The sequence below is a fragment of the Leucoraja erinacea genome, chromosome 22, assembly GCF_028641065.1.
Source record: "Leucoraja erinacea ecotype New England chromosome 22, Leri_hhj_1, whole genome shotgun sequence".
Taxonomy (NCBI): Eukaryota; Metazoa; Chordata; class Chondrichthyes; order Rajiformes; family Rajidae; genus Leucoraja; species Leucoraja erinaceus.
The window spans coordinates 29,499,144-29,522,787 of record NC_073398.1 but is presented as its reverse complement, the minus strand read 5'-3'; the positions used below and the strand labels follow the sequence as shown (position 1 = coordinate 29,522,787).

The following is a 23,644-nucleotide window of genomic DNA, read 5'->3' as shown; positions in this document are numbered from 1 at the left end:
ACTGCGCATGCTTCACCTGCAACGCGCACCGGTAGTCCCATTGCATAGCAACCCGTGCTCGCAGGGCATGCCGGGGCTTGTAGTACAGAGTGCCACGAGTTAAATGCCTGGTTTATAGTTTAACTTTAAACTACAACCACCAGGGAGCTACACGAGTCCATTGGGAGCTGTTGTGGCAACTACAAGACAGCTGAATACGAAGATAACTAAAAGGTAAATATATTTTCCCAAAATAGCAATTGTGGAGTTTTTTTTGGTGGGGAGATTTATTTAATCATAAAATGTACTTTTCCTTGAGCTGTATAGCTCCAGATTATTCAGACGTTTCTTCACAAGTCAGAAGAGAGATTACTTTCAAGGATGCCCATTAGTGGTTAGATATAGCAATGTTACAAAATTTTGAGATTTTAAAAATCAAGTCTGCAATTTATCCCATCAGATAAAGCATAACAATAAGTTTAATTTGACACCAAATTCACTTTCATATCTCAAGTATTAAAAAAGTTATGGCCATTTTCATACTCGGAAATTAGCATCTTGTTTCCTATTGATTTTCAATGGACATTACAAAAAAGCTGTGATCTTGGATAGTCAAAGGCCCATTTCTTAAGGAAAGATTAACATTTTTAAATAGCCTAAGTGTCCAAAGATTATTCACAAATAATTCACAATATAACATGATTTTTATATCTAATTTACATTAATTTATAGGCCAAATGGAAGGAATTTAGTGTTCAATTGCTGTAAATAAATGCCCATTTAAATCGGCTTTCTAGTGGGTTCATGTGGAACGCGCTGGTTTAGAACGTTGCATCGCGCTGGATTAGTGCCCTCAAATGCCGAGAAAAATACTGCGGGATATAAAAAGCCCAAAATGAACTACCCGCTATAGATAACTTGATATATAGGGTTATGTATATGCCCCATTTAATGTAAAAATAAGGTACATACCTTTAATTGTTTGCTTTATAAAACCCTGGGGCTGCGAGAGGTTGCGGAATGAGACAGTAATTTTAAACTATTATAACTATATTATCGAGGCCTATAAAACTAATAATACCTTTTGCGACCGGGTCTTGCAGCGATTTTTCGTTAATGATTTACTAGGCTGAACATCTGCGATTAGTACAGCCTAGTAAAAATCGCGTTTTAAACCCGCCCCCTCCAAACAGCGCCAAAATCGCGCACATGGCTGTGGGCAGATTCCCAATGGCGATTCAGGTAGGTTTTGTAACATACCTATTAGATATGCTCATTGAAGAGAGGGAATAGAGAGTTCCATTTGGTGTTTCTTCATGAATGAATGCTGCAACAAATCGAAAGTGGAGAGTCATGGTTCCTTGTACAAGAGGTCCACATGGGTCCTCCAGGTCAAGAGCTAGGTTCCAGGTGAGCAGGTCTCTAAAGAAAATACTGATATAAATGTAGTTTAGTAATGTGTGCATTTTATGCAAGCATTTAGGCAAAATCCTCTTATTGCTGAAGGATAACCAGTGTAAACATCCACTTACAAGGATACAGACTTCTACAGGATCTCAACTTTACATCCTGCCTCCTAGTGTAAGTTCTCCATTTCGTTCTCCCAGTTTCACTGTCTCTATCACTACTGCTCCAACAATGAGATCTTCCATCTTATCAGTCAGTTGAGTCAGCTCTTGAGTTAATTACATCTACTTCCCACTACATTCTCTCCTAGTCTAGACCAATCTGAAGAAGGGTTTTGACCCGGAACGTCAGCCATTCGTTCTCTCCAGAGATGCTTCCAGTGCTGCTGAGTTACTCCAGATTTTTGTGTCTATCTTTGGTTTAAACCAGCATCTGCAGTTCTTTCTTACACACTCCTAAATAATGTTATCCACCCCAACAGCCACATATTCATTGGGTCACCTTTTGCAATTTCCATCAGTACCAACGAGATTCCATCCTAACAGACATCTTTCCAATCATTCCGCATTCACCCTCCCAAAGAGACTATTCCCTTTGCAATTCCCTAGTCCAATCTTCAATATTCAAAAACCACTCTCTTTCTGATCTTACATCCCCTGCAACAAGTGTAAATGCAATACCTGTGCTTTTGCCTCGTCCCTTTCCAACATCCAGGAACCCAAACAGTCCTTCCAGGAAAAGCAGTGAAAGGCTTTTATTTTGTGCTAACCAGTCAGTGGAGAGACAATACTTGATTACAATCAATCCATTTATAGTGTGCATATACATGAGAAGGGAATAATGTTTAGTGCAAAGTAAAGCCTGCAAAGTCAGATGAAAGATAGTCCGATGATCACCAATGAGGTAAATAGTAGTTCAGGACTGCTCTCTAGTTGTGGTAGGATGACTCAGTTCCCTGATAACAGCTGTGAAGAAACTATCCCTGAATGTGGAGGTGTGCTTTTTCACACTTTTATACCTTTTGACCGATGGGAGAGAGGAGAAGAGGGAGAAGCCAGGGCACGACTCGTCCTTGATTATGCTGCAGGCCTTGCAAAGGCAACATGAAGTATAAATAGAATCAATTAAAGGGAGGTTACACAAAAAAGCTGGAGAAACTCAGCGGGTGCAGCAGCATCTATGGAGCGAAGGAAATAGGCAACGTTTCGGGCCGAAAACCCTTCTTCAGACTGATCGGGGGCGGGGGGGGGTGGGGACAAGAAAGGGAAAAGGAGGAGTAGCCAGAAGGCTGGGGGATGGGAGGAGACAGCAGGGGGGCTGAGGAAGGGGAGGAGACAGCAAGGACTAACAAAATTGGGAGAATTCGATGTTCATGCCCCCGGGGTGCAGACTCCCCAAACGGAATATGAGGTGCTGTTCCTCCAATTTCCGGTGCTGCTCGCTGTGGCCATGGAGGAGACCCAGGACAGAGAGGTCGGAGGCGGAGTGGGAGGGGGAGTTGAAGTGCTGAGCCACCGGGAGGTCAGCTTGGTTATTGCGGACCGAGCGGAGGTGTTCGGCGAAACGATCGCCCAACCTCCGCTTGGTCTCACCGATATAGATCTGCTGACATCTAGAGCAGCGGACGCAATAGATGAGGTTGGAAGAGATGCAGGTAAACCTCTGTCGCACCTGGAACGAAAGAGTCGAGGGGGGAGGGTCCTTGAACAGAGTCGAGGGTTTCGGCCCGAAACGTTGCCTATTTCCTTCGCTCCATAGATGCTGCTGCACCCGCTGAGTTTCTCCAGCTTTTTTGTGTAACCTTCGATTCTCCAGCATCTGCAGTTCCCTCTTAAACATCAATTAAAGGGAGGTTGGTTTGTGATGGTCTAGGCTGCACGCCTCAATTCGCTGCAATTTCTTATTAAAGGCCATTTTCATACATTTTGATTTTACCATGTAGAAATTACAGCAGTGTAATTACACAATGGGGGGGGGACTATGAATAAACACAGCTGTCATTTCTACATGGTGAAACCAAAATGTATAAAAATGGCCTTTATTAAAATCTGACAATGTGCACTTTAACCACATGCAAATAAATAAATGATGGGCCTTTGTCCCAAACATTATGGAGGGCACTGTATAGCCACTGTTATAGCATGAGAAAATTATAGCTACTGTTCTGTATTTAAATCTGGCATAAAACAGATTTCAGTTATACAGGTTCCCTGGACTTTGCCATATTGCTATTTGTTGGAGCCCTTGTATATGTAATAAATATACATAAATATTTATATTTATTATTATACATAATATTTATTATTATACATAAATATTTATAAATAAATATAAGCCGGTGGGCGGCGCGGCTCTGGCCAGCAGCGGCCTCTGCAGCCTGTCCGCGTTTTTATTATTTTTTTGTCTGTGTTTTTCTGTGTAGTTTTTTGTTATTTTATGTTGGGGTGTGTGTGTGGGGGGTTGGGGGTGGGGTGGGAGGGGGGGGGAAACTTTTTGAATCTCTCCCTGCACTGAGACCCGACCTTTTCTCGTCGGGTCTCAGTCGTCGTTGAGGCCGTAACGAGGAGCGGCCTCCAACAGGAAGAGACCGGGGACTCAGGTGACGACTCACCTCACCGTCGCGGAGCTGGCCGGGTCCGGAGCGGTGGAGGAGCGCTGCTGCTGCTGATGCTGTTGCTGCTGCTGCTGCTGCTGCTGCCGGAGAGTCGGAGGCTCCAACGACAGGTCTGTGGACGACGGCGCCAGGAGCCCGCGGCTCCCTGGAGAGAGACCGCTTTTCGGGGCTTCTGCGGCGGCGACTTCTCCCGCCCGAGTTGCGGGGTCGAAGAGCTCCTGGAGCGGGGCCTGACACCGCTGCCCCGCGCGGCTGGAATGGCCGCGGACTCTGCGAGCGCACACCGGGGGCACCAACATCAAGATCCGGTGTGCGACCTCGCACCACCCGGCGTGGCTTTAATGGCCCCGGGACAATCGCCATCGCCAGCCGGGGGGCTATGACTTTGACTCTGACATCGGGGGGGGGGGAGAGTGCAGTGGAGAGATACGTTTATTTGGCCTCCATCACAGTTATGTGATGGATGTTTATGTTAAATGTAATTATGTTGTGTCTGGGGTCTATTTGTGTGTTATGTATGGCTGCAGAAACGGCATTTCGTTTGGACCTCCAGGGGTCCAAATGACAAATAAATTGATTCTGATTCTGATTCTGATTCTGAAATTTTACAGCATTGCTTCAGTAACTATTTCATTCGCATTCACCATGTTATAGGAAAGATGTTGTCAAGCTGGAAAAGGTACAGATTTACAAGGATGTTGCCAGGGCAGGAGGGTCTGAGCTATAGGTTGAGTAGGCTGGAACTCTATTCCTTGGAGCGCAGGAGGATGAGGGGTTGTCTTTTTGAGGTGTATAAAATCATGAGAGGAATAGATCGGGTAGATGCACAGAGTCTCTTGCCCAGGGTAAGTGAATCGAGGACCAGAGGACATAGGTTTAAGATGAAGGGGGAAAGATTTAATAGGAATCTGAAGGCTAATGTTTTCACACAAAGGGTGGTGGATGTATGGAACAAGCTGCCAGATGAGGTCGTTGAGGCAGGGACTATCCCAACATTTAAGAAACAGTTAGACAGGTACATGAATAGGACAGGTTTGGAGGGATATGGACCAAACGTGGGCAGGTGGGACTAGTGCAGCTGTGACATGTTGGCCGGTGTGGGCAAGTTGTGGGCGGTGTGGTATTTCCTCACTGTATCACTCTAAGACTCTATGACTAAACAATGCTATGGCACATTCTTAAATCTTTTTACAAATGTTGTGAAAAATTAACAATATCTTTTTGCTTTTACTTACAGGGCAAGAAGTTGAAGACGTTGAGGATGGCTAAAAATCTGATTGAGAATCAATTTTTTGAAGACCATTGCTCAGAATTGACAGCAATTCCTTTCATCTGGAGTGTCGAAACGGAAGGACCACATTACAGTCTTGACATGAAAATGTCTCATCTGAAAAAACTAATATTTAATTTTGACTTTGAATCAAAAGCGCAAAGGTACTGTATGGATCTATTGTATTGTATAAAGTTATGTATTTTGCTATGCTAATGATGTCATAGACATTTCACTTGATCTATCTAGTTTTAGCAGCAGAGTCACTGTTGTTTATTTCAATTCCAAAATGTTTGATAAAGTTATTGTACTCATGGTTGATCATAGCATTAACAAGCAATGGTTTCCTAATTGTAATTTAGTTTTGAGATCCAGCATGGATTCAAGCCTTTAGCCCATCGAGTCTTCCAGCACTACCAGCTGCATCACTGTGCTGCCCAGTTACTTAGATTATTCTGGCCTCATACCTAACCCCTCTATCAAGTACTAATTAATTGTAAGATTAATCCACAGCATTGCCATGTTTATGTGATGATGGTGACCTGGGGTGTTACTGGCTTTTACCATTTCAGATTGCATGATGGTGGTTTTATTGGTCTGGGCAGAGGAGAGGAGGGTTTGGAGGCTTCAGTCTAAGTGGACGTAAACTATTAATAGACTTGTTTTTCAGATGTCTTTTCCTTGAAAGGTCCTTCAATTGAGAATTCAGAGGGACCAAATTTAAAATGTATAACACCAATTACTTGTATGAATATGAATCCCAAGCCTTGTTTTCTTCCACAATTTAGGATTCTAAGATTCAACATCTCGTTAAACGAGTTGGAAGCGATGCAGTGTGACAGCCTGTCTCCATTTGTGAATCTGCTTGAGTTGAATGTGTCACTCAATTTCCTGAACAGGTAAGTGCTGGTGTAATCAGCGATCTTCAGTAAATTACCACAACAATGCATGTAATGTGCTAACCATCCCTTTCCATTGAGTTTTCTCTGGTTATTCGCTGGCTGCAAGCATGAAGTGACGAATAACAATTTGTATTCGTGCCAGCATGCGGTTGCATTAATTTACACACATTGGCTATCACTTAGATCTATACTCATTATCATCATTTGTATAATCAATATCATCAACAGTGCTCCTATCATAAACCTCCAAATCGCTTCAAGGCAAGAGCTTGAATTCCAGGTAATGTGCATGGAACAGCATAAAATTGCTTCTACAGTATGTTGTGACCTACAAGTTGCGGATGTCCTTGGTTACATTGGTTATTTATTAGTTATTTATTATTACATTAGTCCATCTAAGATCCCACTCCCTTCTTCCAGTCCCACAGTTACCTGAAGACTTTACCACTTTCTGGAGCAGAATGAGTCGCCACACCATGGGATGGTGGGTAGGACGGTGGCGCAGTGCCTTACATTGCCAGGGACCCGGATTCGATCCAGACTACTGGTGCTTGTCTGGATGGAGTTTGTACGTTCCCCCCATGTCCTACTTGGGTTTTCTCCAGAATCACAGGTTTCCCAAACTCCAAAGACATACGGGCTTGTAGACTAATTGGCTTGATATAAATGAAATTTATATACCTTAGTGTGTGTAGGATAGTGTTAGAGTGCGGGGATTGCTGGATAACGCGGACTCGGTGGGCAATAGGGCCTGTTTCTATGCTGTATCTCTAAATTAACTAAATTAAAAACTAAACCAGCATGTTTTGGGTTGAGACCCTAAACATCACCCATTCTTTCTCTCCAGAGATGCTGCCTGTTCTGCTGAGTTACTCCAGCATTTTGTGTCTATCGTTGGTTTAAACCAGCATCTCCAGTTTCTTCCTGGAGATTAGGACTGCTATTTCTAGTTGAAGACATTCCTGGAAGTGCCATTCTTTGGCTCTCTGCCATCAACAGTTCCAATTTCACAATCCAATTCGCCCATTCCTGTGAATAGACTAATGTTGATTTTTGACTAAAAGTGAAACAGCCTTTTTTTCCATATCGTATATTTTCACCCAGTAGCGAAAAATCATTGATTTTTAAAGAAGATTTGTTTTAAATAATTTATTTTAAATATTGTTAAATTTTGGAATATCTCCAATATTTCCATCAAAAGGACACAATGTGCTGGAGTAACTCAGCAGGTCAGGCAGCCTCTCTGGAGAATATGGAACGTAGATGGTTCTTCAAACTGAAGAAGGGTCTCAACCCAAAACATCACCTATTCATTTTCTCCAGAGATGCTGCCTGATCTGTTGAGTTACTCCAGCACTTTGTGCCCCTTTGTGTATTAACCAACATCTGCAGTTCATTGTTTCTCCAATAGTTTCCTCTTTGGTTGCTCACATAAATGTTTGAGGTGAAAGTCCAGGACAATCCCAAAACATTAGTGGTCATCGCTTGGCATTCTCCATAGATTGGTATAATGGCATTGCAGAAGGCAATATAAATGCCAGTAAATTGTGTTGTGTCTTGGGTCTTTTTCTTGTGTGTATGACTGCAGAAACAACATTTAAAATAAAATTGTATTGTATTGTATTGTATTGTAAATACCTGTTCTGCCTGCAATTTTAAACTTACAATTTAAGTCTTTGAATTCCTGCATCTTTCAATCTATTCTTGTCTGACATATTTCCCAATAGAGCCATAAATTTATGGGTAGAGGCGCATTTTATAGAACATGGTTTGTGATTTGATGCAACCTGCCTTGGAGAGAGCACCGAGGAGGCCAGCAAGAATAATTATTTGGAAAACCTATGAGTTTACCTGGATTGATGGGATACAATATTTAAAATGACGAAAGGACTAGAAATGGAAGAGAAGTAATTTATTTTATTTAGACTCTGAGGCGAGAAACTGTACAAGCTTCAGTCAAATTAAAAGAATATTCTGTTCTCTTAATTAGCCCCGATGGAGAACAGTTTTTGGAATGTCCAGGTGGTCTTTCTGATTCTCCAGATCTTTTAAGTTCTATCAGTGTCCCCTGGTACAGAAGGATAAATATGTGAAACAGATTCCAAATAAAAATAACTGATTGGATGCCATTTATCACTTTCTAGAAAAAAAGTGAGAGATGAATATTGGGGGATGGGGTGAAATTGAAAGTCAGTGGATTAGAACAAACATTTATTTTAATCTGCAGTTCTGGGGCCTTGACAAAGTCACCTGTGGAAACAAGATAATTTGGGCTGAATTATTTGAAGCTGTGTTAAATTCAGAGCCTGTTCCACCTTCTTGCTCTGGGAAGAACTTCGGAGAGGATTAGCTCCCTGGATGTTTTACTTTCAATTTAGCAAGGATATCACATAAATTGGACGTGGTTCACAAAAAGAATGGGATTACTAGGCTGTGTGGAAATGTTCCCCATGGCGATCCCTTTTCTCAAATAACAGATAGTCCGCGGGGACTTTCATTAGGAACTTGAAGTAGGAAATACAAAATAAGTATTAGGAAGATTTTATTCTCAAATTATTCCCAAATAATTGCGAATTAAGGATTTGAACAAAAAACAGAGTTGCTGCTTCCACTATCAGGAGGATCAATGTTTGGAAGGTAAAGATTTAAGAGAATTGTTGAAGATCCCAGAGTGGTAATGAGTATTATTTTTATGCAGCAATTTTTATGATCTGTAATTCACTGACGGAAAGAATGGTGACAGCAAATTCGCTAATTATTTCCAGAAGGAAGTTGGATAAATATGTTGGAGAAAAAGAAATGTACAGTGCCGTAGGGGAGGATCAAGGCTGTGAAATAATTGGATGACTCTTTCAAGTAGTCAGCACAGGCATGATGGTCCAAATAATCCCCTTCATTTCTGTACAATTCCATTAATTAGTGTAAAAATTAGGGCATACATTAACAGACCGGCTAACAGTTTCAAATCATAGTTAAGGCCTATGTACATACATGCCTTAAATAAGTAAAATCAAGCCAGTAATTAGCTATTATAAAAACACTTTTCTCTAAAGATATGCTGATGGGGACAATCTTTATGCCCTCTTACTTTCCTTTTGCTGCTAATTTATTATTTTGAAATCATGTTTATTTCATATTTTCTTTTGAGATTGAACATAAAACATAGAAAGACACTGCACTGGGACAGGGCCTTTGGTCCACAATGTTTGTGCAAAACATGATGCAGAGATAAACTAATTATTCTGCCAACACATGATCCACATCCCTCCATTCCCTGCATATCCATGTGCCTATACAAAATACTTATTTTCCTACAACATACTTCTTCTTACATACCCAACATTTCCCCCTAATTCTGCTTCCACAGCAGGAGGATTGACAGTAGCAGCTACAGACCAGCATGTCTTTGAGATGTGGGCGGAGGCTGAAGCATCTTGGAGAGAACATGTAAACTCCACACAGGCGGCATCCAAGGTCAGTATTGAACCTGGGTGGAGTTTGCATGTTTTCCCTACTACCCTGTTTCCGCACATATTTTCAAGTTCAATTAGTTACTGTAAATTGCCCTGAGTTTTGAAGGTGAGTGGGAGAAACTGGAAAGGGTCAAGAGGAATATGGGGAGTCATAGCATTATAGAGTCATGCAGCATAGAAACGGGCCCTTCGGCCCACATCGACCAACATGTCCGGGGGGGGGGGGGAGGGGGCGGTGGTGGGAGGGGGAGGAGGAGTACCATCATTCGTGCATGTGGAACACGGGCTCCGAGCGAGCAGAAGAGCCAAGCGAGCCAGCCGAGTCTTTTGAATAACCGGGGGGGGTGACGTCACTTGCAGCGCATGGAAGAAGGGTGCACGGAGCAGACCCATTGTGATGTCATCAGCGAAAGACAGTGGCGATTTTGGACTCCATGGGAAAAATCTCTACAGGAATATGTTAAAAATTCTTCATTTGCCGCGTCGTTTTTTTCACGAAGATGTGACACACAAACAAATACACACACACACTCACATTCACACTCACACACATCCACGTCCAAGATCAGAGTTTTATAAGTATAGAGATATTCAGGCAAATTCTTTGTGTAGTGAGTATAGGGTGCCTGGAACAGTGGGAGTGATGGAAGAAGGTACAATGGTGACGTTTACAAGGTATTTAAACAGGAACATGATCATGCAGGGAAAGTGTTGGAGTAACTCAGCCGGCCAGGCAGCATCTCTGGAGAACATGGATAGGTGATCTTTTGGGTCGGGCTCTTCTTCAGACCAGGCAGGTACTGGATAGATATGGATCATGTGCAGGCAGATGGTGTTAGTTTATGAGATCATGTTCAGCGCAGACATGGTGGGCCGAAGAGCCTGTTCTTGTGTTGTAGAATTCTATGTTCATAGGAGATTCTCAGCAGCAGCACTACCTGCTGCATTGTGCCACCAGAGCCAGTTTTCATCCTTAGGCACTCTACCTGAAATTTTATTTTTATCAATAACTAAATTGTGTGTTATTTCTTGCCCCAGGCCAAATCTTGTGAATTTCTTCGTTAGTTTCATGGAATATAGTTTTGAATGTGTTGTGGCCACCAATACAGTGCCACTTACTCCCCAGTAGCACTGAGAATAAATTCTTCCATTCAAGTGTCTGGAAGTTTCCAATAATCTAATCTATAGTCCATGCTCGATCTCCCAGTGCTTGCATTTGAAAGTTTTTTGTTTTCCCTCTCCTTATGTGTGTTGTTATTTTTTTTTTTGTTGCTGCAGCATCTCATGGCTCAAGGCTTTACCTCAGCTGATGGTTTTGAACCTGTCGCACAACATTATTGAATCTCTCCAAGGGCTAGAATGCTGTAAGATGTTGACAGCTCTGGACATTTCGCACAACCAGATCAGGAGCATTGCAAACCTACCTATTCTCAACAGCCTCACTAAGTTGCATCTCACTGGCAACAAGGTAACTCCTCAGTGACCACACATACATCTGTATGATTTTGTAGCTTAGATATAAGCCTAAGCTTCCGAAAATAATAGGATTGGACTTGACTGTGATACTGTCCAAGGTATCACGAACTGTGGGGATGGTTCTCCATTAGGTTGGCATGAAGCTTGGCTAATTGCATAAGATACTGGCTGCATGGATATTGGCTACATGAGGCCAATCTACACCACAAGTTACATTCTATAAACTTTCCTGTCCAATTACAGTTACACCACATGAAAATGAAGCTGTTTCCTTCCTGTGCAAGTTGTATTAGTTAGTATTACTGGATAGTTTCCCGGATTTTCCAATTGAACAACTAGCAGGAGTTGGGGCAATTAACATTGATGCATTTAAGATAGCGGTAGATGAATACAAGGTCAGACTGATAAAGTTAGATGAAAAAAGATAGATGGACATTTTAGTGAACAGGGACTAGGCTGTTGTAATATGTTAATTGTGTATCATTGTGTAATGATTTGTGCTGGTCCAGTAACTGCCATATGATTCTTTTGTGGTTTTTTTTCAGTTGGAATCCCTAGAAGGTGTTCAGCGTCTCCCCCAGCTCTGTGAACTGTACATTCAGGGTAACCATATTTGCAGTCTACTGCCTCTCTCCAGCTCACTGAACCTATGTGTTCTTGATGCTTCTGACAATGTGATTCTCTCCCTCTCTGACACACTGCATGTCCTTGAAAACCTGAGGAGATTGAAGCAACTGAGACTTAAAGTAAGGATATTTGTCAGTCTTTCAGTGGTTTTCATCTATTATCATCTTTCTTCTGGTTCAATTGTTGGAAATCCGTGAAAATAAAGAACTAGGAAAGATGTAAAATAGGCTTCAATTTCACTATATGCTGAAGCAGGCTATTTATAAAAGCCTATTTATAAAGGCCTATTTATAAAGGCCTATTTTAATCCAGGCACCTACTTTATATCATCATACAGTCAGAATTACCTCAATTGATGGTTAATTATTTTCATGAGCGAACATATTAATGATGGGCATCCATCCATAACAGCTGATACATGTATAAGTAGCTAATAAAACAAGATGCAGAGCGAGTTAATGCTTTTTGTGCTGTGGAGAAGTAGGCAGGGTGCAAGGACTGACTATCCGTAATCTCAACAATAGGGTGAACTCGGCGACAGAGAGGTTATAATATTTCTCTCTTCATTCCCAATCTTTCCACAAAACAGTTTGATTGGCAGAGAAATAAAATCAAAGTGGTTTATTTACTGGTTTAAATGTGAACATTGAACAGCACAAGAATTGGTACTTTGGCCCACAATATCTATGGTCAACAGGCTGCCAATATGTGGCCATTATTTACCCACTTGCACAAAACCCATATCCTTCCACTCCCTGCATATCAATTTGCCTATCCAAAATTATTTTAAATGTCACTAACATATCTGCATCAACCACCAGCCCTCGAAGCATGTTCCAGGCACTCACCACTGTCTGTGTAAAAAAACCTGTTTGCATATCTCCTTTAAACTTTGCCCTTCTCACCGTAAACCTATGCTCTATAGTATTAGATTTTTTTCCATCCTGAAAAAATGATTCTCACTGTCTATCCTATCTATGCCTCTCATTTTATATACTTCTATTGGGTCTCTCAGTGACTCCAGTTTTCCAAAGAAAACAATCCAAGTCAGTTCAAACGCTCCCTGAAGTTTTAGATGGTTTAGAATGGTCTAGACAGAAAAGGGAAAAGAAGACTACATTTATTTTAAAAGCTGTAGAGCTTCTGAATGTGTTCATGCATTGTACAATCTTAACTTCATGACAACTGCCATGTTAGAACTTTCTAATGCATTATCCCCATGTTATTGAGCAAAAATAAATTGAGTAAATGTGTAGGAAGGAACTGCAGATGCTAGTTTATACCAAAGATTGACACAAAATGCTGGAGTAACTCAGAGGCAACGTCTCTGGAGAGAAAGAACAGAGCTGGTAGAGTAGCCTCGCTAGCTGGTAATGCAAGGGGGGGGGGGGCTGGCTGTGTATGTGAACAGATCATGGTGCCGGGATGCTGTGGTGATTTCCACCTACTGCTCACCCCACGTGGAGCTAATGACTGTGAAATGCCGACCCTTCTACTTACCCAGAGAACTAACAGCTGTCTTCATAACCGCTGTCTATGTACCACCGAGCGCGGACGTGAAGGAGGCTAGCAGACAGTGCTCTATAACAACATTAATATTTTAGGTTAGGGAACATCCAGATGCTTTCTTCATGGCAGCGGGGGACTTCAACCAGGCACAGTCTTAAATCTGTTCTGCCTAAATTCTACCAGCACGTGAACATTGCAACCAGGGGGAAGATCACAAACTAGACCTGGTGTACACCAACATTAAAGATGCATATAAAGCAGCCCCCCTCCCCCATATCGGCAACTCTGACCACTTAGCGGTCATGCTCACACCTGCATATAGACCCAGAGGGGTTTGAAACAGGACAGGCCAAACGGTCAAAAGATGTCAGAACATGGCCACAGGGGAGCAACGGCAGCACTACAGGACTGTTTTGAAACCCACAAACAGTGAATCTTCAGAAGAGGCAGCTGGAGACGACAGTGGCATTTATCAACCTCCAAGAATATACAGAATCCGTCATCGCATAGGCCATCAACAAATGTATTGAGGATGTAACGGTGGTAAAATCCATCAGGAGGCGTGCCAATCAGAAACCTTGGCTAACTGGGGGTGTGTTCCCTACTGAGAATCCGGAATGCGGCATTCAAATCTGGGGACAACGAAGCATACAAACTGGCAAGGGGCAACCTACCCCGGGGGATCAGGGAAGCGAAGAGGCTGTACGGACAAAAGCACAATAGCCACTTCGAAAATGAAAATGACACACGCCGCTTGTGGCAGGGATTTCAGACCATCACTGACTACAAGCCCCCCCCACTGCGGATATGCCAAAACAACCCCTCCCTACCAGATGCACTGAACGAGTTCTACGCACGGAGAGGTTAAAAACAGCACCCAGACACGTGCACCACTGCCATCTCCCAGTGACCAGTCGCTTTTGCTGTCCGCAGCCAGAGTTAAAAAGGCCTTCGCCAGCGTCAATCCACGCAAAGCTGCAGACTTTGGCCGGACCCAACATTCCTGGATGCGTTCTAAGAGACTGTGCCGAGCAACTGAAGGATGTCTTCACAGACATTTTTTAACATCTCCACTCAGCCAGGCAGTAGTGGGCGAAATTGTCTTAAGAGTGCCACCATCGTCCCTGTACCGAAGAAACCAAACCCAGCCTGCCATAACGACTTTCGTCCAGTGGCCCTAAACACCATTGTAATGAATGTTTTTGAGCGACTAGTTTATGCAGCACATCAAAAACAGTCTACCTGCCGACCTAGACCCACTGCAGTTCGCCTACAGAGCCAACCGATCCACAGAGGACGCAGTCTCAACAACACTGAACCTCGTATTGTCACATCTCGATCGGAAAAACACCTATGCCAGGATCCTCTTCATAGACTTCAGCTCCGCTTTCAACACAATCATCCCGCAGCAGCTGGTGGAGAAGTTGGAGCTGTTGGGGGTTGATGCTGGCACATGTAGCTGGGTCCTGAACTTCCTGTCGCAGCGGCAGCAGACAGTCAGGGTGGGCAGTAGTACATCAAAAACCTTAGCCGTGAGCACTGGCTCACCCCAAGGCTGTGTCCTAAGCCCCCTTCTGTTTAGTCTGCTGACACACGACTGTACTGCCAGACTCAATAACAACTTCATCAGCAAGTTCGCTGATGACACAACAGTAGTGGGTCTCATCAGTGACAACGATGAATCGGCGTACAGGATGGAGGTGAAGCTGCTCACAGGTTGGTGCAAATCCCACAACCTCATTCTTAACGTGGGAAAAACTAAGGAGATGGTGGTTGACTTCAGGAGTTGCGGGGAAACATCACCATGCACCTCTGCACATCGACGGAGCTGATGTGGAAAGGGTCAGCAGCATGAAGTTCTTAGGACTACATCTGTCTGATGACCTGACGTCCACGGCCAACACCACAGCTCTGGTCAAGAGAGCCCAGCAGCGACTTCACCCCCTCCGAAGACTACGGAAAGCAGGCCTCCCCACACCACACATCTACGGACTTTTTTACAGGGGGACTGTCGAGAGCACACTGACATACTGGCATCACTTCCTGGTTCGGGAGCTGCAAGGCGTACGAACGGCACCAACTGGACAGGATAGTGAAGACCGCAAGCAGGATTATTGGTGCTCCACTCCCCTTCCTGCTGGACATATACAAGAAGAGATGCATCAACAGAGTCATCTCCATCATCAAAGACCCTTACCCACCCATCGCATGACTTTTTCACCATCCTCCCATCTGGGAAGAGGTACAGGAGCATCAGCTGCAAAACCAGCAGGATGCTCCTCAGCTTCTTCCCACAGGCCATAAGACTGTTAAATGAACTTTCCCCCCTGCCAAGTATCGCGCACAAACCCCCCACACTGCAGCAGAGCCACTGGTGTGACCTGAAACTGCCGGTCGCTGAAGTTGCGATCGCCTCGCCAACGGCTGTTGAATGTTATTGAATGTTATTAGAGGGTTAAATTGTTCATGACATGTATTTTAATTTTAATTGCTATTTATTTTGTAACGAAAACTGAATGGACACTGGTTGAGAAACGTTTTTTTGTTTCCTCTGAGTATGCGAATACTCAGGAAATGACAATAAAGATTTACAATTACAATTACAATTACAATTATACCAAAGATTGACACAAAATGCTGGAGTATCTCAGAGGCAATGTCTCTGGAGAGAAAGAATAGGTGACGTTTCAGGTCGGAACCCTTCATCAGACTGACAGTCGAGGTGGAGAGGGAAGGGGGAGGAGGGGGGGGAGGAGAAGTGATGGAAATAAACCAGAGGGGAAAAATAGACCAGAATAAACGTGTCCCTTCGTAAACCACAAAACAAAGCTAACAAAAGCAAAAATATTCAAAAGCAAAATATTTCAAACACCTGGAAATCTGAAATAAAAACACAATAGTGCTGAAAATGCTCAGCAGATCAGGTAGCATCTGTGGAGCAAAAGACGTTAATATTTTAGGTTATTCACCTGTCATTAGTATAATAATGTTATCCTTTGTGTCCAGTCTGCACTCATCTCATTGATCGGGGACACTGCTGAAGACCTGATGGTCCTTATACATGACCACCGAGGCACAGACAAAACAGTGGAGTAGACAGCTAGAATCACCACCTCTAGTGGCTCTAGTGAATCTGGCCCAAGGTTTGGTGAAAGACAAATATTTCACATGTTGCCACAGTGTAAACTATTTACAATCATCTTGCAAATTCCTAACTCTAGACTGCGTACAATAAATAACCTGCTTGGGAATAGTTATCGGCGCAGGATGCTAGCGGTTAATAGAGAGGGGGTTTACATTGAAGCTATCCATGACCATTGATGTGGATACAAACACTGCAACAAAGATCAGACCATGTGCGTTATCTGCACTCTACAAAGCCGCAAAGGTACCAAGAAATATATATTCAATATTCATGCAACAAGAACCTACTTGCAGCAAGCCTGCATGCCCCAAAGCAAGGAGGGATAAAAATTGTTGAAGCGTGATGAGTGGATATCTGAAAAACTATTTCCATTTATCAAACTCCTTTATAATCTTGTACTATGTGGCAACCCCAACACTAGAGGCCATGTTTGAAATAGTTACTAAATTCAACAAGGAATTCCAAAAGATTGTGTTTATTCAGTGAGAGATTAGATTGCAAAACATACAACGTCATGGACAGATTGAGGTGAATAACATTTGATGCGTTTAAGAGGAAAAACAAAAATAAATTTATGCTGACTGAGTCGGATGCTGAAGGGTAAGTCATGCAGAACTGACTTAGACAAGAGGTGTTGAAATGTGCTCTATCTGATTGATGAAATCAATGGAAGTGAGGGAGGTGGTTTGATATCTCTCGTCTCGGGAGTGAAAGTGTGTTGGAAGGAACTGCAGATGCTGGTTTAAACTGAAGGTAGACACAAAATGCGGGTCAGGCAGCATCTCTGGAGAGAAGGAAGGGTGACGTTTTGGATCGAGACCCATCGTCTGCGAAGAAGGGTCTCGTTGAGTTACTCCAGCATTTTGTGTCTATATCTTCGGGAGAGAGAGTAATGCCCCTGTCCCACTTAGGAAACCTGAACGGAAACCTCTGGAGACTTTGCGCCCCACCCAAGGTTTCTGTGCGGTTCAGGAGGTTGCAGGTGGTTGCTGGAGGTTGCAGGTAGTGGAAGCAGGTAGGGAGACTAACAAAAACCTCCAGGAACCGCACAGAAACCTTGGGTGGGGCGCAACGTCTCCAGAGGTTTCCGTTCAGGTTTCCTAAGTGGGACAGGGGCATAACACAACACAAAAGCAAATAAGGTAAGATGGTAACCATGCAACCTTACCTAAATTTACCTAGCGGTGAAATTTATATTTTCTTCTGAAATCACGTTTCAGAAATGGTGAATTCTAATATTTTAAAATTCTTGCTTAGGGCAATCCCTTAACCCAAGATGAGCGCTGCAACACTGCCATCAGGCAATGCACAACAGTTGAAATCCTGGATAATGTGTTCCTAAGGGACTGCTTCACATATGGGTTGACATTTGAGCCACCTGCAGACTTACAAGAACAGACAAAGGAAGACTTGAAGGAGAGTGCGCGGTTGGCATTCCAGAGCAAAGTGCAGGAGAAACAAATTGAAACTGAGATGGCTATGCATTATCTTCACAGCAGGATGCTGTAAGTAATTGTCTATAATTCATTCCCAGACCTCTAACATTTTTTGCTTTATTTCTCTGAACTTAAATCAAACAGCCACATCTACCCCATCCTGAACCTGACTGCAATACGAGTACTTTGTGATTAATAACTCTTAAATCTGAATAATAAAGTTAAAATCAATCAATCGCTTGCACCACAGGCAACTCTCTTCCACTCAGAACTGGTTCACTGTCTGCCTCTAATCTCATTGTCCTTTCTCTTTTTGTTGTTGCTGTTAAGATTTCTGAACTTATTATTCATTAGAGCGTTTTATCATTATAGTGCGCTTGATCTTCTAATCCTATCAATCTTGGGTATCTACTGCAATTTTACTTGATATGTATTGTGCCACGAATCTGGCATCATTCATTACCCTCCGCATTGCTTGCACTCCTGTGCCAAAAACCTGCTGCAAACCTCTAACGGACCTGCAGCAGAAATGTGCTGGGGAGAGTTGAGCTTCCATGATGAGAGACACTGCATCAAAAATTATTGGCTTACCCCTACCATCCCTTGAATCACTTTATCACAAACGAACACTACACAGAGCCCGCAAGATCATCTCTGATCCTACTCACCCTGCACACTATGCCTTTCAGCTACTGCCCTCTGAGAGGCGTTACAGGACAATAGCCTCCAAAACAAACCGCTTCAAAAACAGTTTCATTCCCACTGCCATTACATTTTAAACTGTACGGTAAGGAATAAGAATAAGCATGGCCCTTATGTATTATGTAATGTGTCTGTCTGTATGTATATCTATGTTATATGTTTAATGTTGATGAAATGTTGGAACCTGTACCGAGCTGTACTGATAACAAATTCCACCAGCCTGGCTGTGTGGGCATTAAAATACAATACAAATACAATACAATGTTCCGATCAAGCTGATAATGCATGGAACAGCTGCTATCAGTCCCCAGTAATGGTCTGCACCCAGAAAGACACAAACTGCTAGAGTAACTCAGCAGGTCAGGCAGCATCTGTGGAGAATATGGAAAAGGGTCCCAATCTGAAACATCACCTATCCATGTTCTCCAGGAATGCTGCTTAACCTGGGTCAGACTTCAGGAGAAGGGTACTGACCTGAAACGTCACCACCGGGTGGCGCTGCGATGGCAGCCTCGCCAGCAGCCTGTGTGTCATTTCAACTTTTTTGTTATTTTTAGTGTGTTTAAAATGTATGTTTTAATGTTTCTCTGTATGTTTTATGTGGGGGGTGGGGGGAAATAGGGGGAAACCTTTTTCAGTCACTTACCTTGGAGATGTGATCTATCTCCGTCCAGGGTGCCCCCCCCCCCCCCCCCCCCCCCCCCCCCCCCCCCCCACGGCCTAACAACTTGGATTGGTGCGGCCTTTCCTGGAGACCAGCCCGGAGCTTCAAGCCACAAGCGCGGTGCGGACTTACCATCGCAGAGCGGGTGATTCTTTACCGAGGACCGCTGTGGAAGTGCTCCGACCGCGGGGCCTGTGAATTTTAACACCGTGAAGCAGTGGTCTCCGGTAAGAAGAGGCCGACTCGGGTGTTCCGATCCGTCCTGACGCCGGAGTTTCCATCATCCCGACGAGAGGGCTCGGACATCGGACCGTCGGCAGAGGCAGTGCTGAGGGTTCAAAAGCCCCGACCACCACGGATGAACAAAGGAGGAAGATGGCTGAACTTTATTACCTTCCATCACAGTGAGGAATGTTGATTCCATTGTGGTGGATGTTTATGTTAAATTTATTGTGTATTGTGTCTTTTTTACTTGTACGGCTGTATGGTAACTCAAATATCACTGTACCTTAATTGGTGCATGTGACAATAAATGTGAACTTGAACTTGAACCTATCCATGTTCTCCAGGGATGCTGCCGGACCTGCTAAGTTACACCAGCTCCTTGTGTCTTTACTTGAAGAAACTCTGCTCTTCTCTTCAGTGGGATTCCTGTTCATCTCTTTTACCTTAGCTTATACTCTTACCCCCACAATGGTTTATATTTTCCTTCTAGTTTATTTAATCATTGGCTGGAGATTACTTTGGGATGAGTTGAGGTTGGAAATACCACAATGTAAATGAAAGTTTTCATTTCCTATGTTTAAAGCAATCAGATCATTTTGTCCCTTTTCCCCCTTGTCCTTACTAGTTTTCCTTTAAGCTATATGCCTTAACTCCTTGGCACAGCAATTTCCACATCCTGAGCACCTCATCGGTAAAAAAAGTTCCCATGGCAATATTTTGAAGCAAACTGTTTTTTTCTCATTGATCAACATAACTGGGAAAGATTTATTTGACAACACTCACTATTTGATTCATAAGATGATGCTGTTTACAAACTACCTTTTTTGCCAGATTTAAACACACCATTGGCTTTAGGACTCTAGGGAGTACTGAGTGTAATGCAAGTTGCTTTATTGAGGGAAATTGCAGTGATGTAGCAAAGGTTGGGTGAGACTAAAAGTACAATTAAAGAGATGACACAACAAGATAGCCCACTTTTGCACTTTATTGATATACCAATAATCTTTTAATATTTTCTTGTCTTTTACTTTAAATTGCAGTTACTAAGATTTTTCTTTATTGGAAGAGCATTACTTTGATGTTTCAAGTTTAAATTTATGCAGTCATCATATGTCCCATCTTTCGAAATCTATTTTGCTGCTTTCCACAGGAGTCTTCAAAAAGATAATCAGGAAATGGAAGATCGCCTAACATTGGAGTTACAGGCATACTACAGGTACCTGCAGCTGATTTAATAGCAAATCCTTCAGTTATTGCAAAATGTTGTCAAAAGTTTTGTTTACTATACATTGGAGAAGATTCAAAGGTGGCAGTAAACTCCAGAGTTCTCTTTTCACTTTTTAATCGTGTATTATTTTTAAATATTCCCTATCCATCCATTCCCTGTTTGAAAAACAAAATAGGGATTCTAATCTAACATATTGAGTGGCAACAGTCAGGATTTGAACTCCCACTTGCTTCATCTAGCCTGACATCTTCGGATTGGGTAACATTTACTTCCACCGAGTGAACCTAGTACATGGCTCATGAATATAATGACCATTTTACAGGTTTAGAGTGGGCTAGGTCACTATCATCTCTTGGCTCATTCCAATATAATAGAATTTTTGTTTCAAAGTACTGAAGGCGTGACCCAGTGTGATTTTGGTGGATAGGTAGACCATACAATACTCTCATCTCAGAATCTGTGTATTCTTCCCTCTGTCGTATGCTGATTTTGAATTACTTCAAGAACCAAGGGTGTTTAATTATCATACCCACCGGTACTGAAATAATGAAATTCTTGTTTGCTGAAGTTTTTACAGGCATGCAAAATGCAACTGTGCAACACATAAGTATACAAATGATCAGTTGCACTAATTAAATCAGACCATAATAATTCAAGCCAAAAATGTAGTACAAAGTCTCCTTCTCAGTGCACCAGAGAACAGGGTCCTGATCTCAGGAGCTTTGTGCGGAGCTTGTACGTTCTCCCTGTGACTGTGTCCTCTGGGTGCACTGGTTTCCACCCACATCCCATAGATGGACGGGATTGTAGGTTAATTGGGCCTCTGTAAATTGTCCCTTGTGTGAAGGGAATGGGAAAGTGGGGAACGTAGAACTGGTGTGAATAAGTGCTCGATAGCCACCGTGGATTTGGTTGGCCGAAGCGCCTGTTTCCATGCTGTATCTCAAAAATAAACTCCCCTGCAGTTTGGTTCAGAGATAGAATTGTGATTAAGGTTACACAAAAAAGCTGGAGAAACTCAGCGGGTGCAGCAGCATCTATGGAGCGAAGGAAATAGGCAACATTTCGGGCCGAAACCCTCTTCAGACCTCTTAATTGGATTTGTGCAGGGAGTTTCAAGAGCTAGGATGAAGCTGCTCTTGAACCTGGAGGTTGCAGTTAATCAAGCTCTTCCCAATGGTACTAGCGATATGAGTGCATAGCCAGACTACCCTCGTTATTGTGGGCCTCTTTATATCGGATTTCGTGTACAGCGGACAAAGGTACAGCGAAGTGTCCATTTGTTTTGAGAATAATGGACCAAGCTTCTTGTTTCATCCGGTGGCTACTAGGTGGTTGGAACAAATCTGTCTCAGTCTGTATTTTCCTTCCTGTTTATTGTGTGTCTTGTTTAGTGAATGTTTAATGGCTATTTTCCCAATAATAATTTACACAGTTATAACGGACAATCGTCAATAATGAGCACATTCTCCCCCTCCCCCTCCCCCTCCCCCTCCCCCTTAGTCTGTTATCACGAGAGTTATCTGTATTAGATGTTTTTTTGAGCCAGCACTTGGGACAACATGTACCACCAGCTCAGCAACTATCGATCCATAACGTGCTTAATTATCAACCATCGTACTTATCTGTACACTGTACATTGTCATTCTTTTGTGAAAGGTGTTAATTGATATTTCGTAGAGCCGAACGGCCTACTCCTGCATCTATTGTCTATTGATATGTCATTAATTGTTTTTTGTTGCAACTCTATTTTACACGTTAATTACTCTGGGAAAACAAATGATCTTTGTTCTGAGTCTTGCCTTGGGTTAATACATTGATAAAAGATCATTCTGTTTCACCATGTATCATCTCACAATTTTCAAGTCATTATTTTATTACAGCTGGTGATATTGGATTTTCTGATTGTGTTCAGTACATTCAGTTCTTAAAATGTAGTTTTCCTCTGCCAGGAGCTTTAAATATAAAAATCCCAACACGTGGCTTCTAGTTCAGTAATGTAAGGAACAGGAGTTTGTGATATTTACTCCCTGAAGACTGCTCTACCATTCAGTTGATCGTGGTGGTACATACTTGCAATTAAATCTGTATTTAATCAGTTCTGAAGCAGGGTTTTGGTCTTGAAGCATTCAATATTTTTTTCATTCCACATATTGTGTCTGACCTTCTGAATGTTCCCAGCACTTTCTAATTTAAATTTCAGATTTCTATAACCTGCAGACTTTTTTCTATTTAATTGCTACGGTTCTAAATTCCTTGATACCTTCTGTTTGCCCAACTGAACCCAATCACTCTGGGTTTATTTTCTAACCTATTACTTAATCCCCCAACTATTCACCCAATATTTTACAAAATGAGCCCTGGTAAAAATAAGTTTCTGTCTGTGAGTCTTTAATTTGAGTCATTGATATCCGTTTCAATCTTATTCTTTGTGCCTAATCATTTTCACTTGAAAAAAGGCAAAGTGCTAGAGTAACTCAGCAGGTCAGGCAGCATCATGCCCAACGCATCACTGGTTCCACGCTCCCCTCCATTGAGTCTGTCCAAAGCAAGCGCTGTCTGCGGAGGGCGCTCAGCATCGCCAAGGACTGCTCTCACCCCAACCATGGACTGTTTACCCTCCTACCATCCGGGAGGCGCTACAGGTCTCTCCGTTGCCGAACCAGCAGGTCGAGGAACAGCTTCTTTCCGGCGGCTGTCACTCTACTCAACAACGTACCTCGGTGACTGCCAATCACACCACCCCCCCCCCCCCCCCCCCGGACACTTATTATTTTTTTAATTCAAATCGTTTGCTATGTCGCTCTTCAAGGGAGATGCTAAATGCATTTCGTTGTCTCTGTACTGTACACTGACAATGACAATTAAAATTGAATCTGAATCTGAATCAGACATCATCATGTCATTTTTTGGGAACCTTGCATCGGCAATTCCTTGTATCTACTCTTTTCAATTGACATTCAATGACTATGAGAGACTCAGCTGCA

The 23,644-nt window shown here is 42.8% G+C and overlaps 1 protein-coding gene across 3 annotated transcripts in view; it reads left to right on the top strand.

The window, feature by feature from the left end:
• Positions 1 to 18: 18 nt before the first annotated feature.
• Positions 19 to 23,644, top strand: part of LOC129707917 (protein phosphatase 1 regulatory subunit 7-like) — a 38,040-nt gene continuing 14,414 nt past the window's right edge. For 2 of the 3 annotated variants that reach the window (XM_055653382.1, XM_055653383.1), the window contains exons 1-7: positions 1,249 to 1,389; positions 5,238 to 5,434; positions 6,059 to 6,169; positions 10,924 to 11,113; positions 11,667 to 11,867; positions 17,660 to 17,907; positions 20,580 to 20,645. In XM_055653382.1, coding sequence (XP_055509357.1) covers positions 1,300 to 1,389; positions 5,238 to 5,434; positions 6,059 to 6,169; positions 10,924 to 11,113; positions 11,667 to 11,867; positions 17,660 to 17,907; positions 20,580 to 20,645 — 1,103 coding nt within the window. In that variant the 5' untranslated portion in view covers positions 1,249 to 1,299. Of the gene's footprint in view, positions 214 to 1,248; positions 1,390 to 5,237; positions 5,435 to 6,058; positions 6,170 to 10,923; positions 11,114 to 11,666; positions 11,868 to 17,659; positions 17,908 to 20,579; positions 20,646 to 23,644 lie in introns of those variants that run through there. The other variant, XM_055653384.1, reaches the window with a different exon arrangement.